The sequence below is a fragment of the Pleurodeles waltl genome, chromosome 2_2, assembly GCF_031143425.1.
Source record: "Pleurodeles waltl isolate 20211129_DDA chromosome 2_2, aPleWal1.hap1.20221129, whole genome shotgun sequence".
Lineage (NCBI taxonomy): Eukaryota > Metazoa > Chordata > Amphibia > Caudata > Salamandridae > Pleurodeles > Pleurodeles waltl.
In genome coordinates, this window is record NC_090439.1 from 1,138,447,887 (window position 1) to 1,138,463,236 (window position 15,350).

Genomic DNA, 15,350 nt, shown 5'->3' on the forward strand with positions numbered 1-15,350 from the left:
CCTGCCATCAAAAGATGAGAATATGATCGCCTAGGGGGAGAGCGTCTGCTCTCAAGAGGTCAGAAACAAAAGCCTGTCCGGACTGGGGGGTCACCCACTCCTTCCCACAGGATGACCCTCATTCCAAGGCAGGAGCTTCAAAGAAGCCCACCACCTTTGGCATGCAGATCTGGCCTTCCTTAGAGGAAGATACCAACCCCCTACCCCAAGTCCCATCTGTCACCTGGACAGGTGGGAAAACTAGCTATGCAGGAGGCGAGTCACACTTCCAGACTGGGAACACCCTTAAGGTGGCCAGCCTGAAGTGGACACAACTTATGAAAATCTACCATCTTGCGTGCAGTGGAATTTCTGACCTCTGGACAGGGTGATGCCCACTCCCCACAGGAGGTGGTAATCTAGGGGGTGTATTGACCCCAAGGATAAGTACAGCACCGGAGCTTCCCAGACTGTGTTGAAGTAGGCCAATGGTGTCAGCGTGGTACACAGGCCCTCCAGAAAAGAAGCCCACCCTGTGCCTGTAGGAAAGTACCCTCTTTCGTGGCATGGTTACCCCCATTTCCTGCCTGTTGTCAGTGTGTTTGTGTTCACTGAGATCCTGCTAATCAGGACCCCAGTGATTATGCTCTCTCCCTTCCAACTTGGTTATTTGTACCATTTTCACCCCACATTTGGCATACTGGTGGACCCATGTAAGTCCTTAGAACATGGTACCCAGGGAATCGGAGCACCAGGGGATCCCCATGGGCTGCAGCATGCATTATGCCACTCATAGGGAGCCCATGCAAAGTCTACTGCAGGCCTGCCATTGCAGCTTGTGTGAAAGGGTGCATGCACCCTTTCACTACAGGTCACTGCACCAGGTCCCTGCAAGTCAGCCCTATTGCAGGCCTTCCAGAGGGCTGGGTGCAAGTACCTGTGTGTGAGGACACACCTGCACTAGCAGAGGTACCCCCACAAACTCCAGTTCCATTTTCCTGGACTCTGAGTGCAGGGACGCCATTTTATGCGTGTACTGGACAAAGGTCACTACCAATGTCCAGCTACATAATGGTAACTCCAAACCTAGGCATGTTTGGTATCAAACATGTCAGAAACATACCTCAATACTGTTGGCAGTCTTGGAAGTATGATTACATGCACTCAGGGGGCTCCTTCGAGGATCCCAAGCATTGCTACTACCAGCCTTCTGGGGTTTTCCAGCAGCCCAAGCTGCTGCCACCCCTCAGACAGGTTTCTGCCCTCCTGCTGCTTGAACAGCTCAAGCCCAGGAAGGCAGAACAAAGGATTTCCTTTTGGAGATGGGGGAAACTCCCTCCCCCTTTGGAAATAGGTCTTACATGGCTTGGGAGGGGTAGCCTCCCCAAGCCACTGGTACGCTTTGAAGGGCACATTTGGTGCCCTCCATGCATAAACCAGTCTACACCGGTTCAGAGACCTCCAGTCTCTGCTCTGTCGTGAAACTGGACAATGGAAAGGGGAGTGACCACTCCCCTGTCCATCACTACCCCAGGGGTAGCGCCCAGAGCTCCTCCAGAGGGTGGCTAGGTTCTGCCTTCTTGAATTCAAGGTTGGCAGGAACCTCTGGGAGCATCTGAGTGGCCAGGTCAGGCAGGTGACATCAGAGCCCCCTCCTGATAGGTGGACACCTGGCTAGGTGACCAAACGCCCTTTCAGGGCTATTTAGGGTTTCTCTCTTGGGTGGGTCCTCAGATTCGGCTTGCAAGATTCCAGCAGGACTCTTCGGCAACATTTACTTCAACTTCTAGCCACTGGGACTGTGACTCTACCCTCCAGGAACTGACAATCTGCATCCACGACGAAGACTCTGCTTGCAACATTGTTTCCACTGCTCCTTCCAGCATCTGCAACATTTCCCCGGCTGTGCATCCTCCGAGGGAGGCAAGCCTTCAGTCTGCATGAGAAGGAAGAAGGAATCTCCCTAAGAGTGAAACAGTCACTCTCCTGCATCTGCAGGCACCAACTGGCTGCGTGGATCTTGTCTCATCTTGAGCTGCGTGGATCCTGCATCACCGGTGGTGGTCCAGAATAGTCCTCTTGGTCCTCTCTACCAGCTATCTAACTTTGGTGTAGGTAAGATTTTGCCTTCCACACAGCAGTACCCCCGTGCACAGCACCTCTTGAAGCTACCAAGGCTTGTTAGCATCTCCTCCAAGGGATCTTCAGGCTCCATGTAGCCTCAGCCCACAGCACTTTTTCCTGCAATACACAGCCCTCTGCGTGCTGCTACTGCAGCGTGGGACCCTTCTCCAGTTGTGCTGTGTGGGCTCCTCTGTGACTCCTGGTTCCTCATCCAGTGGGTCTCCTCTGGGGGCTGCCTCTTCTGCTGTGGACTCTCTGCCTTGTTGAGGGTTACCCTAGGACTCCCCCCCCGTGGGTTGAGTCCTCCTGGACCTTGCTGGTCCCTGGTATCTCCACTTTGTTCTTCACTGTGACTTCTGCCTTTGCCAAATTTTGTTGGTGGCTTTTTCACGCCACTGACCGACTGCAATCATTCATCCAGCGTGGGTCTTCGGATGCATCCTTTAGGAACTCTTCACCTGCTCCAAGGCTGCATTCCTGACCGTATTCATTCTACCATCAAACAACTCCTGCATCCACAGCTGGGTGGTTAGAAGCTTCTATTACATCTGGACTCTTCTGTGACTTCTGCACTTGGTCCCCTTCTTCAACAGGTCTCCCTCTCCAGGAATCTACCGCTGGTTTCTTTCAGTCTTGTCTGGGTGTTGCATTTTCTTCATGGTCTTCCTCTAGGGTGGTTTGGGAAAAATCCAGTAAATGACTCCTTTCTCCCTGGTCGCTAGGGGGCATTGTGGTACTTACCTTTGGGGTTTCCTAGTACCCCAGCTTCCCTCTACACATTCCACTAACCAAGGTGGGGTCCTGTGTTCGCATACCATTTTGTAGGGTCGATTGCGCAAGCGCACTGACCTGTTGTAATCTCTCTGTGGGCTTTTAACCACGCCCATCAATTTCATTGGCTCATGGGCTTGCCTTTTAAAAGGCACTTGATTTCATTTTTTGAAGGCATATATACGTCATGCCTTTTCCGGTGTTTAGCCCTCCTCAACAGCACCGGCCTACTACTGAAAACATACAAGGCTCCTTGTTTTCCACACGATTTCTGGAGTACTTTTTATTTTTATTTCCTATACAGCGCAATCTCGCTGGGCAGTAATCAATCGCTTTACATTACATCCAGTTTATTTCTATTCTATCCAAGTGCTCCTTTGTAAATTAAAGGTGTTACACACCGCGTTCGTGCTTTTTTTTTTTAACAGTTTTTTTCAAAATTTTCCCCGTCCCCATCGATGCCCCCGCACGCCCTCCCTAGTTTACTTTGGGGGCCTGCAGTGTTTTGTTTAACGATCTGTGATTAAAACAAACCGAGTCATCTTCAGTATGTATAGGAGGCTGGCCCTCTATGTAGTGTGCAGAGCTAGGCACACTGTGCAGGGGTCCAGGCAACCACACGTTGGTTTGCAGATCACCTAATGCTCCAATTTTTGAGGTAGCTGGTCGAGCAGTTAGGCTAATCCAGGAGGTGTGCCAAGGATTTGTTGAACTCACAAAATCAATCATGCACCACACACACTCAAAGAAGAACCTGAGACCAGAATTTATTTAAAAAAAAATACTTCAGACTTTTATATACTTTTTAAGACCAAAATGGTTCAGATACGTTAAGTACTTTTTGAGTTTTCGGGCATTTTTGGGGTTAAATCCAATACTGGTACCAGTTTGGATTTATCATTCTGAGTTGTTTGATACCAAACAACCCAGGGTGCAGAGTGGCCATCATGTAGCTGGGGAACTCATGTATGACCAGTGTCCAGTACACGCACTTAAAATGGCTACTCTGTTCACTCACTATGTCCCAGGTATGGCAAGGACATGCAATTATGCCCTCACATATAGCATGGTGCACCCTGCCTAAGGGCTGTAAGGCCTACCAGAGGGGAGACTTACCCATTTCATATGCAGTGTAGGGTAGACAGGGTACACAGGGCGTGTGCCATGTCGAGTTTGCCTTTTTAGGTTTACCCCAGTACACTCAGCCTACAATGGCAGTGCCAGGTGCCCTCAGGGGCCTACTCATACTATCCCATGCCCTGGGTACTGGGGTACCCATTTACTAGGGTCTTATAGTGATATGTAAGAGTGTATCCAATTGTGCCAAGCATCACAACCGATTTAGGGAAAGAGCCCTGGCTCAGGGAACCTGGTTAGCAGGGGCCCTGGGCCCTACAACCTCAAGGACACACCAACATCAGGCAAAAAGTGGGGGTTAACATGCAAAAAGAGGCCTCCTCTCACACTACCCCCCCCCACCCCAAACAAAAGAGGATGAGACTACCCTTTCCCTAGTGAGTCTTCATCTTGTAAGTGGAAGAACATAGAGGCCAATTGCATTGGCATGGGCAGTCCTAGGTCCGTGTTCCACTTTAAAGTCCATCCCCTGTAGGGAAATGGACCACCTAAGCAGTTTGGGGTTCTCACCTTTCATTTGCTGTAGCAATCTGAGAGGGCTGTGGTCAGTCTGAACAGTGAAATGAGAGCCAAACAAGTATGACCTCAACTCTTTCAGAGTCCAAAACCACTGCAAGGTTTCCCTCTCTATGGCACTCCATTTGTGTTCCCAAGGGAGTAGCTGTTTTGCTAATAAAAGCAACTGGCTGGTCATGTCCATCATAATTCCTTTGGGAGAGGATTGCTTCTATTCCCATCTCTGAAGCATTTGTCTGGACTATGAATTCCCTAGAGTAGTCTGGTGCTTGTAGACTGGAGCAGAGCACATAGCGGTCTTCAGAGTGTCAAAGTCCTCTTGACAACTCACTATCCAGTTGATCTTCCTCTGCATCTTTTTGGAATTGAGTTCTGTGAGGGGGCAACTATTGTGCCATAATCCTTCACAACCCTCCTATAATATCCACTTAAGCCAAGGAATGCCCCGACTTGTGTCTGGGTTGTGGGAGCTTTCCAAGCCAGAATAGTCTGAATCTTGGGTTGCAGAGGTTGTACTTTGCCTCCACTAAATAGGTGGCCCAGGTACAGAACTTTTCCCTGCCCTATCTGCCACTTAATGGCCTTGATAGAGCGGCGTGCCTTCTGCAGAGCCTGCAGGACCTTCCCAAGGGGGATCAGGTGATCCAGCCAGGAGGACTATAGTCAGCTATGTCATCTAAGAAAGCTGCACTAAAAGTTTCCAGTCCAGCAAGGACTTAGTTCACCAACCTTTGGAAGGTGGCAGGTGCATTTTTGAGTCCAAAGGGTATAACAGTGAAATGATAATGCCCACTAGGAGTAGAGAATGCTGACCTCTATTTTGCCCCTGGGTCAGGCCAATCTGCCAGAACCCTGATGTTTAGTTCACACAAAACCTCATTTCTTTCTTGTCACCCCTGGAGTGAGGTTTGGGGACTAACACTACTGGGCAAGCCTAAGGGCTCTCTGAGGGTTCAATGACACCCAAATCCAACATTTTCTTGACTTCAGCTTCTATGCTTTCTCTGACATGGTCGGATGGTCTGTAAATTTTCTTTTTCACAGGCAGGCTGTCACCAGTGTCCACATCATAGGTACAACAGTTTGTCTTCCCAGGAGTCAGAGAAAAAAGCCCAGCATACTGTTTGAGGACTTTCCTGCAATCAGACTGCTGTTGTCCTGGGAGGGTGTCTGACAAGATCACTCCATCCACAGAACCATCTTGGGGATTGCTGGAGAGGAGATCAGGGAGAGGTTCACTCTCATCTTCCTGTCCCTCATCTGTGAGCATGAACAAGGTCACATCAGCTCTGTCATAAAAGGGTTTGAGGTGGTTGACATGTGTGATTCTTTTGGGGTTTTGCAGCGGCCCAGGTCAGCTACATAAGTGACTTCCCCTTTCTTTTCAAGAATGGGATAGGGCCCAGATCATTTGTCCTGGAGGGCCCTTGGAGCTACAGACTCCAAACCCCAAATTTTCTGCCCTGATTGGAACTCCACCATAGTAGCTTTTTGGTCATACCACAGCTTTTGAAGCTCTTGGCTGGTCTGAAGATTTTTGCTGGCTTTACCCATTTACTCAGCCATTCTAGAACGTAGGCCACGCACATAGTCTACAATATCCTATTTGGGCTCTTTGAGTGGCCTCTCCCAGCCTTCCCTTACAAGACTAATTGGTCCCCTAACAGGGTGCCCAAACAAAAGTTCAAAAGGAGAAAAAATATTTGTGGCACTTCCCTGTAGGCAAACAGGAGGCAAGGAAGTAGGACATCCCATCTCCTGAGTTTTTTTAGGAAGCCCTCCAATCATGCCGTTTAGGGTCTAGTTGAATCTTTCTACCAGCCCATTGGTTTGTGGATGGTATGGGGTAGTGAATTTATAGGTCATTCCTCCACATTCCTGCCACATGTGTTTTTAGGTTGCAGACAAAGTTTGACCCTCTGTCTGATACTACCTCCATAGGGAACCCAACCCTGGTAAAGATATCCTGGAGGGCTTTGGCAACTGCAGGTGCAGTGATGGTCCTAAGGGGAACAGCCTCAGGATACCTAGTGGCATGATCTACTATCACTACGATATATCTATGTCCTGATGCTGTTGGAGAGTTAAGGCGGCCAACAATGTCAAACCCTACCCTTTCAAAGGGAACCCAAACCACAGGTGTGGGATTAAAGGGGCCTTTAAGTTCCCACCTGCTGTCGAGACGGGCCACTCACCTGAAAAGGAGGATGTCTGCAGGGGCGATGGTATGCCCCTGACCTCCTGGAACACCTCTCAGCACTTCCTGGTGGACACAGAAACCCCGGCAGGTGTACCAAAAGGAAAAGGGGAGTGGAAGAGAAAGAGAAAACACTGCCACGTCTTACCAGTCCAGCAAGGCACCCTGTATCTTCGGGGGCAGGGGAGAAGGTAGTTGTTGACAGAGTGATGATAGAGTTAGTGCACTCAACTTCCTTGAAACTGAATCTCTCCTTCTGATATGGGCACGGAAGTGGTAGAAGAACACCAGGATGCTCCAGCACTTTTCTTGGATAATAATAACTAACACTACATTACCAAAAACCCAAACTGATTAACATAACAATGGGTACTGCAACACTAGGGCTGGCTTCACAAAGATTCACTGTTGCACAATACAATTAGAACTGTGGTTGCACTTATGCACACGAAAGACAAACAAAGGCATTAATTATATCACATATAACTTTCCTGAATGCATAGGGTTAAACTAAAAGGAACAAAAACAATCCAAGAAATACAAATGTCCACTCTGGGTTCAAACAGTTAGGGTGGCACAGTTTGGTTTGGTTTCACTGTGTGTGTGAAAAACCCTTCAAAAGCTAATTCCTCAAACCTGAAACACAGGCATGAATGACAATTTAAATCCAAGAGTTATGCTATTACACAAAGAAAAGTCACGTAAATGCGCTTTCAAAATTGCACTCACTTTTTGTAGTATCTGAGCTCACGCAGATTTCCTGAAGCACATTTAGGCAAGTAACTACAATAATAATGAAGAACGTTCAGAAATGCATTAGTCTCTTCAAGATAAGCACTCTGACAAAATACGAGGTCTGAAATACACTAGCTGTTCTAGGAAAGCGCTGCGCTCAAATAACAAACTCCCTGGAGAATACTAGTCACTTAGCTGCAGTTTTTTCTGGAGAGCTGGAGGAATGCCTGGAGTCAGCTGGTACAGGAACAAAGAAAATAATTGCCTCAAAAGTTCTGAATACGAGGATGACAGCAGGGGCTGGACTGCCAAATCAGATGCTGTGATCAGGAAGCAAAACAAAGCCAAGCAGGGAGGCATGCTTCACTCTGCTATTTATAGCCAATCAGAAAAGCAGTTGAGTTTCCACATGCACATCCACATGCAAGATATTGGAATTTTAAAGTTAGTGTCCACTTCAGCTCATCCACCCTAGGGGTGGGACTGGCATGGAGTGGGCACTCTTCCTAATTTTCAGCCAGACCTGCCATCAAAAGTGGGGTCAGGAACTGGGGGTTCTCCTACTCCTCAATTTGGAGAGGCCTGGGTTGCTTTCAAAGGCAGCAAGGACTTTGCAGCTCCCCACACAGGAATGTCGATCCTGCCTGGGAGAGGAGGTCACGCCTTTGCCCACAGCAGGCCTTTTTCTAAGCCCTCGAGAGCACTGGCTCTCACCTCAGGGGGTCAGAACTTTGTCTAAGGTGACTGTACTGATTTCGACCAGTCAGTGTCCACATTAGGAGTTGGTTGGTTTTGCAGGTGCACCTCTGAGTGCATGTATTAATAAATCCAACACTGGATTCAGTGAGGGTTTACTAATACCAGATGTTGGATACCAAACATCCCTATCTTCAGTGAAGCCATCATGTAGCTGGGAACTCATGATGACCAGTGCCTAGGACATGTACTTAAAATGGCTTTACTGTTCACTTATTGTGTTTGGGAATTGACAAGACATAGCATGGGTATATCTGCTTATGCAGGAATGACCTCACAAGTAATAAAATACACCCTGTTTTTAGAGCTGGAAGACTTGCCAGACAGATGACTTACACATATTGCATGCAGTTTAAGGGGACCGGGCAAACAGGCTGCGTGCCATGTCGTGCTTTCATTAAGGGTTTGCACCAAGACACGCAGTCTGCAAAGGCAGTCCTGGGTGCACTTAGGTGAGAGGGTCCTGGAGGGTGGCACAATCAGTCCTGCATCTCTCAGGGACCTTCCTTTAGTACACCATGCCCTGGGTACCATTTACTAGGGACTTACAGTGGCAACTAAAGGCTTGCCAATTGGCAGTTTTAAGGAAAGAGATCTGGCACTGAGGACCGGTTTAGCAGGGACCCAGTGCACTGTGTCACAATTACACCAGAAACCAGGCAAAACAGTGAGGGGGATGGGGGAGCATGTCAAAAGAGGCACTTTCCTACACTCCTCACCTGGGCAGGATGGACATTCCTGGGCAGGAAGCTTCAAAGGCCTAGCCGCCTTTGCAATTTGACCCAGGTCTCTCTAGATGGCAGTAATGACCGACCCTCCTTTTTCTAACCCAACTTTTGACAGAAGAACAGATGGGAAAATTAGGAAGATTAGGAGGTGTGCCCACTTCATGACAGTCCAACACCTAAGGTGGACAAGCTGAAGTGGACACCACTTTCTAAATTCCTCCATCTTAATTTGGAAGGAATGAGGCCACTAGGGTTAGGACTATGACCACCTCCCAGCGGAAGGGGTCATAGAAAGGGTGTAGTCACCCTAAAGGTGGGCAACCCACTAGCTACCAGCTGGCATTCCCTGTAATGCCCTTAAAATGAGTATTTAGGTATCAACCCTGAACCCTAGAACTTAGATTCTGACGGCCTAAAATGAAGAAGACAAGGAAGAGAGACACCTGCAGAAGAGGAGAAAAAGAGGCGGCTGACCTGGTACCAACCCCGCCGGACTCTTAGCACTCCTTCATGGACTTTGCATCAAAAGACAAATCATCCTGCAGTTGAACTTCCAGAAACCTGGGAAGACTGACTACTTTCGAAAAAGACTCAAGTCTCGCATCAGCAGCAAAATGCTCTCCAACCAACACCAAGACTCTGCAACCCCAAGAACCGCAAAGACCAGACACCTGAAGTCACTACTGCACCCGTTGTCCACCACCTCAGGTAAAGACCACCACCGGTGCCAACAAGGTTCGTCCTGAGTCTGAGTCCTCCTGAACTCTCTGAAGTCGCCTACAGCCTATGCACATTGGTCCTCTTTCTCGCAGCCTCTGAGGTGAGAGAAACCTGACATCTCCAGTAGCCACAGCACCTGTCGCTGCCGGCCAGAGCTGAAGTGGATACCTAGTGTCAATGTCGTCTCCTAGTGCTCCTGCACTCTAGGACACTGTGGCTTCACCCCTCCTGGTCTGCCGGACACGCCTGCAGCCTCAGACCACTGGTCCCCCCAACTGCAAGTGCTTCAGAACAAGGAAACCCACCGCTGGGCTTTGGAGAATAGGACCAAAGGTGTACCTATGTCCCGAGCAGCCAACATCTGTGACCTACCTGTTGGTTGTCCCGACTGGCACACCAGTGCAAGCATGCAGCCTACACCCACAGGGACCAATAATCTTTGAAATACATTGGGCACATGATGCACACTGTACACCTCTGCACCTGGCTGCCCCAGTGCAGCCGGGTGTGACCTGTTGGTGTGCTCCTGACCGTTACCCAATACTCACCTGAAGTCTCCAAGATTGGTCCTGTGAGTTGTCAAAGTGCTTGTTTGCTGAATGTGCTTCCCTTCCGCAGGTTAACCTTGAAGAACTCTGAAATTGCACTAAGTGTCGATTTTTGACATTGAAAAGTATTGATGATAAAAAACGAAATTGTTCTCAGATTTTTGTTTGAGTGTATGTCGCATTTATTGCCTCTGTGAGTAGAAGTGCTTAGCACTACCCTTTGATAAGCCAAACTGCTCGCCCACATTACCAGAAAATAGAGCAGCAGGCCTATCTACTTTTGCCTCTGCAAGTCAACTGAGGACCCACTGGATTCTCTGCAAGGTGTACTTCCTTTTAACGCACCCTATAGAAAGCCAGCTTCCCACAAGGATTATAACCCATTGTGCCCATAGTGTGAATAATTCTAATGAAAGAGGAGTGAGATAATGACAGCAGTTGCAAGACCCATAAGACGGGATGGAAGTGTGGGGGGGCAGGGAGTCATTATAGGGGGGACGGACCCAAGTTAAAGGAGGGGGGGGGGGGCATACCTTGATTTTTCACTACTCTACTCTTATTACCTAGGTCAATGTACCAGTTTGCATTGTTGAACTTCAATGCCAAATCAAAATATATTTAAACTTAGAAAAAAACAGTTTACTTTATTTAAAAAGTGATCACAGACATGGTGGGCTGCTGTCCCAAACAGGTCACCATGCCTTTGAGGGCATCCAATTGTATCAATTAGCAATTTACAACCTACCTCATGAATATTGATAAGGTAGGTCAGACATCGACCCACTAGGATTTGGAATTTTGTGAACTGACCTATTAGTACACAAGGCAGTTTACAAAATTATTTTTCATTTGTAAAAAGTTGGTGCAACCACTTGTGAATAGAAATTTCGTACATCAGGCACATAGTAAACAATAACCTTTAATTTTTTTATTCTTTGTAAAGTCATTCTATCAAATGATCTACAAACATTCTGAGGTAATCACATTAACTCTGCATGGGTTACTGTGACCCACATGATCCAAGTGAATGCCAGTCACTGAAAGCATTAGGCATGCAGGTAAACAGGAGTCTAAGCGCATAGGAAACCAGTGTAACCACAGATGCTGAATTCATGTGTCGTACAGAGTGTTATAAATACACTGGTGTAGCTTAAAAACTGGAACTGTGATGCTAATAGTACATTGAAGTCTGATGAAAAAGGTCAATGTCTCCCTGGTTCTGCAATTCTCGAAGGTTATACTAATGTAATAGAGCATTTTACAAAATAAACAATCTGGGTTTAATTGTCCAAAGATATCAAATTTTTCCCATCTAGTTTCTCCACTTAGTTAAAATGGCCAGGTGAAAGTCACTTTGAGCAGAAGCTTGGGGTAGCTTGAACCTCAGGGATGCGACCCTTCATGGGTCTAATATGAGGATTATTGGTCATAGCCTTATGAGGATGGATGAGGATAATTGAGGGAGCACCCAATAAAAGAGAGGTTTCCAGCCATAAAATGTAATCTTCTAGTATGTAGCCCAAGCACCCAATAATAGTGCAAAATAATTATTGGGTTGTTATATCCTTCAAAAAAAGCAAATGGAATGGCTGTTTTAATGTATAAACATTCTAACTAATCATATGCATTGGGAGGCTGTTTAGTTGGAGACTTCCTGGATTCTAGAGGTGGGCAAAGGCCTTCATGAACGCTATGTAATCGGAAAATAAACATGGGTAATGAGAAGAACATGGACCAGGTAATTTCCTAGCCAGGCATCAATATACTGTTCCTATGCACCATGGTAATAAACCATTAGTCACCTACAAATAACTGCAGAAATTAGGGGGAAGCAAGCAGTGCATGAAATTGAAGGACAAATATCTGAGCGGTGTAGGAAAGTCCCACTTTTTACCTAGTGTTAATGCCAACTTTGATTGAAAGTGTGTTGGGACCCTACTAACCAGGCCCCAGCACAAGCGTTCTTTCCCTAAAAACTGTACCTTTGCTTCCACAATTGGCACAGCCCTGGCACACAGCTAAGTACCTTGAAAAAAGTACCCAAGGGCCAGGGAAGGTCCCTAAGGGCTGCAGCATGTGTTGTGCCACCCTAAGGGGCACCTCACCTAACATATGCACACTGCCTCACAGCGTGTGTGTGCTGGTGGGGAGAAAAAGACAAAGTCAACATGGAACCCCTCTCAGGGTGCCATGCCCCCAAAACCACTGCCTGTGGCATAGGTAAGTTACCCCTCTAGCAGGCCTTACAGCCCTAAGGCAGGGTGCACTATATTATAGGTGAGGGCATAGCTGCATGAGAAATATGCCTGTACAGTGTCTAATCCCATTCTTAGACATTGTATGTGCAGTGTAGCCAAATGGAGTACACGGTCTGTTAGCTTGTCATTACGAACTCCACAACACCATAATGGCTTCACTGAATACTGGGAAGTTTGGTATCAAACTTCTAAGCACAATAAACCCACACTGAGGCCAGTGTGGTATTTATTGAAAAATGCACACAGAGGGCATCTTAGAGATGCCCCCGTACGTTAGCCCAACTGCTAGTGTAGGACTGACCGGTCTGTGCCAGCCTGCCACTTTCAGACGAGGTTCTGACCACATGGGGTGAGTGCCTTTGTGCACTCTGTGGTCAGAAACAAAACCCGTCCTGGGTGGTGGTGCTTCACACCTCCCCCTGCAGGAATTGTAACACCTGGCTGTGAGCCTCAAAGGCTCAAGCCTCGGGTTACAGAGCCACAGGGGACTCCAGCTAGTGGAGATGCCCGCCCTCCGGTCAAGACCCCACTTTTGGCAGCAAGTCTGGTGGGAAAATTAGGGAAAACAGAGGAGTGACCACCCCAGCCAGGACCACCCCTAAGGTGCCCAGAGCTGAAATGACTCCCCACCCCCCCTGCAGAATCCTCCATCTTGAAGGACAGGGACCAATAGGGATAGGAATGTGTCCCCCAAGGGGAGTGGGCACAAGGAGGGAGTAGCCACCCTCATGGACAGTAGCCATTGGCTACTGCCCTCTGACCCCTAACACGCCCCTAAATCTAGGATTTAAGGGCCTCCCTGAACCCAACTCACCAGATTCCTGGTGACCTACATGAAAAAGAAGGACTGCTAAGCTGAAACCCCAGCAGATAAGAAGGAAGACAACTACTTTGGCTCCAGCCCTACCGGCCTGTGTCCTGCTTCAGAGAACCTGCAAAAAGACCAGGGACGCATCCAGCGGGCCCAGTGACCTCTGACAAATCCGGAGGACTGCCCTGCACCAAAAAGGACCAAGAACTCCAGAGGACAGCAGCTCTGTCTAAAAGAAACCTACAACTAAGGACTCCCATCTCACTCCAGATGCACGAGTCTTGACCCCTGTGCACCCAACGCTACAGCCGATGTCCAGGTGGTCCAGCCAGCAAGAAAGGGTCCCCAGGCAATTGGGAGCAAGGGTCCCCAGGCGAATGGGAGCAAGAGCCCACCCTGGGTTGACCCCTCCAGATCTCCACGATGACGTCTGCAGAGGGAGTCCAGAGGAACCCCTGAAAGCGAGCTCTGGACGAAGATATCCGACGCCTAAAGGACACACTGCACCCGCAGCCCCCAGGCCTTGAAGAAACTGAACCCCCATGCAGCATCGACCAGCAGGTGGCCCTCCTCCCTGTCCAGCTGGTGGTTTGCCCGAGAAGCTCCCCTGGACCTCGTCTGCAGCCTCAGAGTGACCCCTGGAGTCCCCTCATAGAGTTGCATTGAAAACCCACTGTCCTGTTTGCACCCTGCACCCGGCTGCCCTATTGCCGCTGAGGGTGCGTGTTTGGTGCCTACTTGGGGCCTCTCCAGTGCTCGCTTGAACTTCCCCTTGTCTGCCCTCCAAGTCACAGGTACTTACCTGCTGGCTGGCCAGCCAGATTCGAGTACCCCCATCTCCATAGCAGCCCACGATAACTTGGCTCCTCTTTGACCTCTGCACCTGACCGGCCCAGTGTTGCTGGTGGTGATAGTTTGGGGTTAACTTGAACCTGAAACGACGGACTACCTAAACCCAGAGATAAGAACTGGAAGTTGAATACTTACCTGTAAAACAGTACTATCTTTTCTTCCCCCAGAAACTGTTGAAAATTGCCGTGTCCACTTTAAAAATAGCCTTTTGCCATTTTAAGAAAAACTGTATACATTGTCGATTCCAATCAAAGTCCTGATTTTATATATATATATATGCAAAGTACCTTTCTTTTTATGTACTTACCTGCAAACTGAATCTTGAGGTTCTAGAAATAAATTCACGAAAGACATTTTTCTCCATAAAATCCAATTGGTCTGGAGTTAATTTATAGAGTGTGTTTCTTCTATTGCTTTTGTGTGTACAACAAAGGCTTAACACTACCCCCTCTGATAAGCCTAACTACTCGACCACACTACCACAAATAGAGCATTAGTATTATATATTTCAGCCTCTGTCAAGCCTCTGGGGAGCCCCTGGACTCTGTGCACACTATATCTCACTTTGATATTGTATATACAGAGTCAGCTTCCTACAAGCGGTAACACCGACATCAGGTCAAGTGCACTTTACGTATCTATTTTCGTCATGCTCTTGTTAAAAACACTCCATCAGTTTACCAATATTATGAGGACAATATCCTCTAGTACCAGGAACATTACTGAGGGGATGCAGCATTTGGTGATGCTTAAGTTAACAGAGCACACAGATGGAAAAGGGTACTATACACATGGCCTCAGGTGCTCTAAAATGTAACAACTGATATGGTTAACACTACAAAGCTCAAAGCAAAAAGTAGTGTCTGTTTGAAGAGCAGAAGGAATGATACCTACAGATAATCTAACAATATCGAATATCAAAACTGATTGGAACAGAAATTAAAAGAGCAGAGAACAGGTTCAAATGTGAGCGGTTATATCAGTATGGTTAAAAAAAATATTAAATTAACTTTTAGTCCTTACCTCAGCAAAGAAAGCAGTGGCAGTGATTCTCTGACATTCGTTAAGGCTACTAATAGCAGGGATGAGGTTCTTCACAATTGCGGGAAGTTTTGGGCCTGCATGATTGGCCATGGCACTTAAAAGACAGAAACAGTAAAGGAAAAATGACTTGCATCTAGCATTAGTGCTGCAAGAAAGAAATTGCTCACCAGCACT

The 15,350-nt window shown here is 47.8% G+C and overlaps 1 protein-coding gene across 1 annotated transcript in view; it reads right to left on the reverse strand.

Moving 5' to 3' along the window:
* MROH1 (maestro heat like repeat family member 1) overlaps positions 1-15,350 on the reverse strand; it is a 1,237,492-nt gene that overhangs the window by 138,050 nt on the left and 1,084,092 nt on the right. Inside the window, exon 36 of the mRNA XM_069221041.1 lies at positions 15,156-15,270. Coding sequence (XP_069077142.1) covers positions 15,156-15,270 — 115 coding nt within the window. The remainder of the gene's footprint in view (positions 1-15,155; positions 15,271-15,350) is intronic.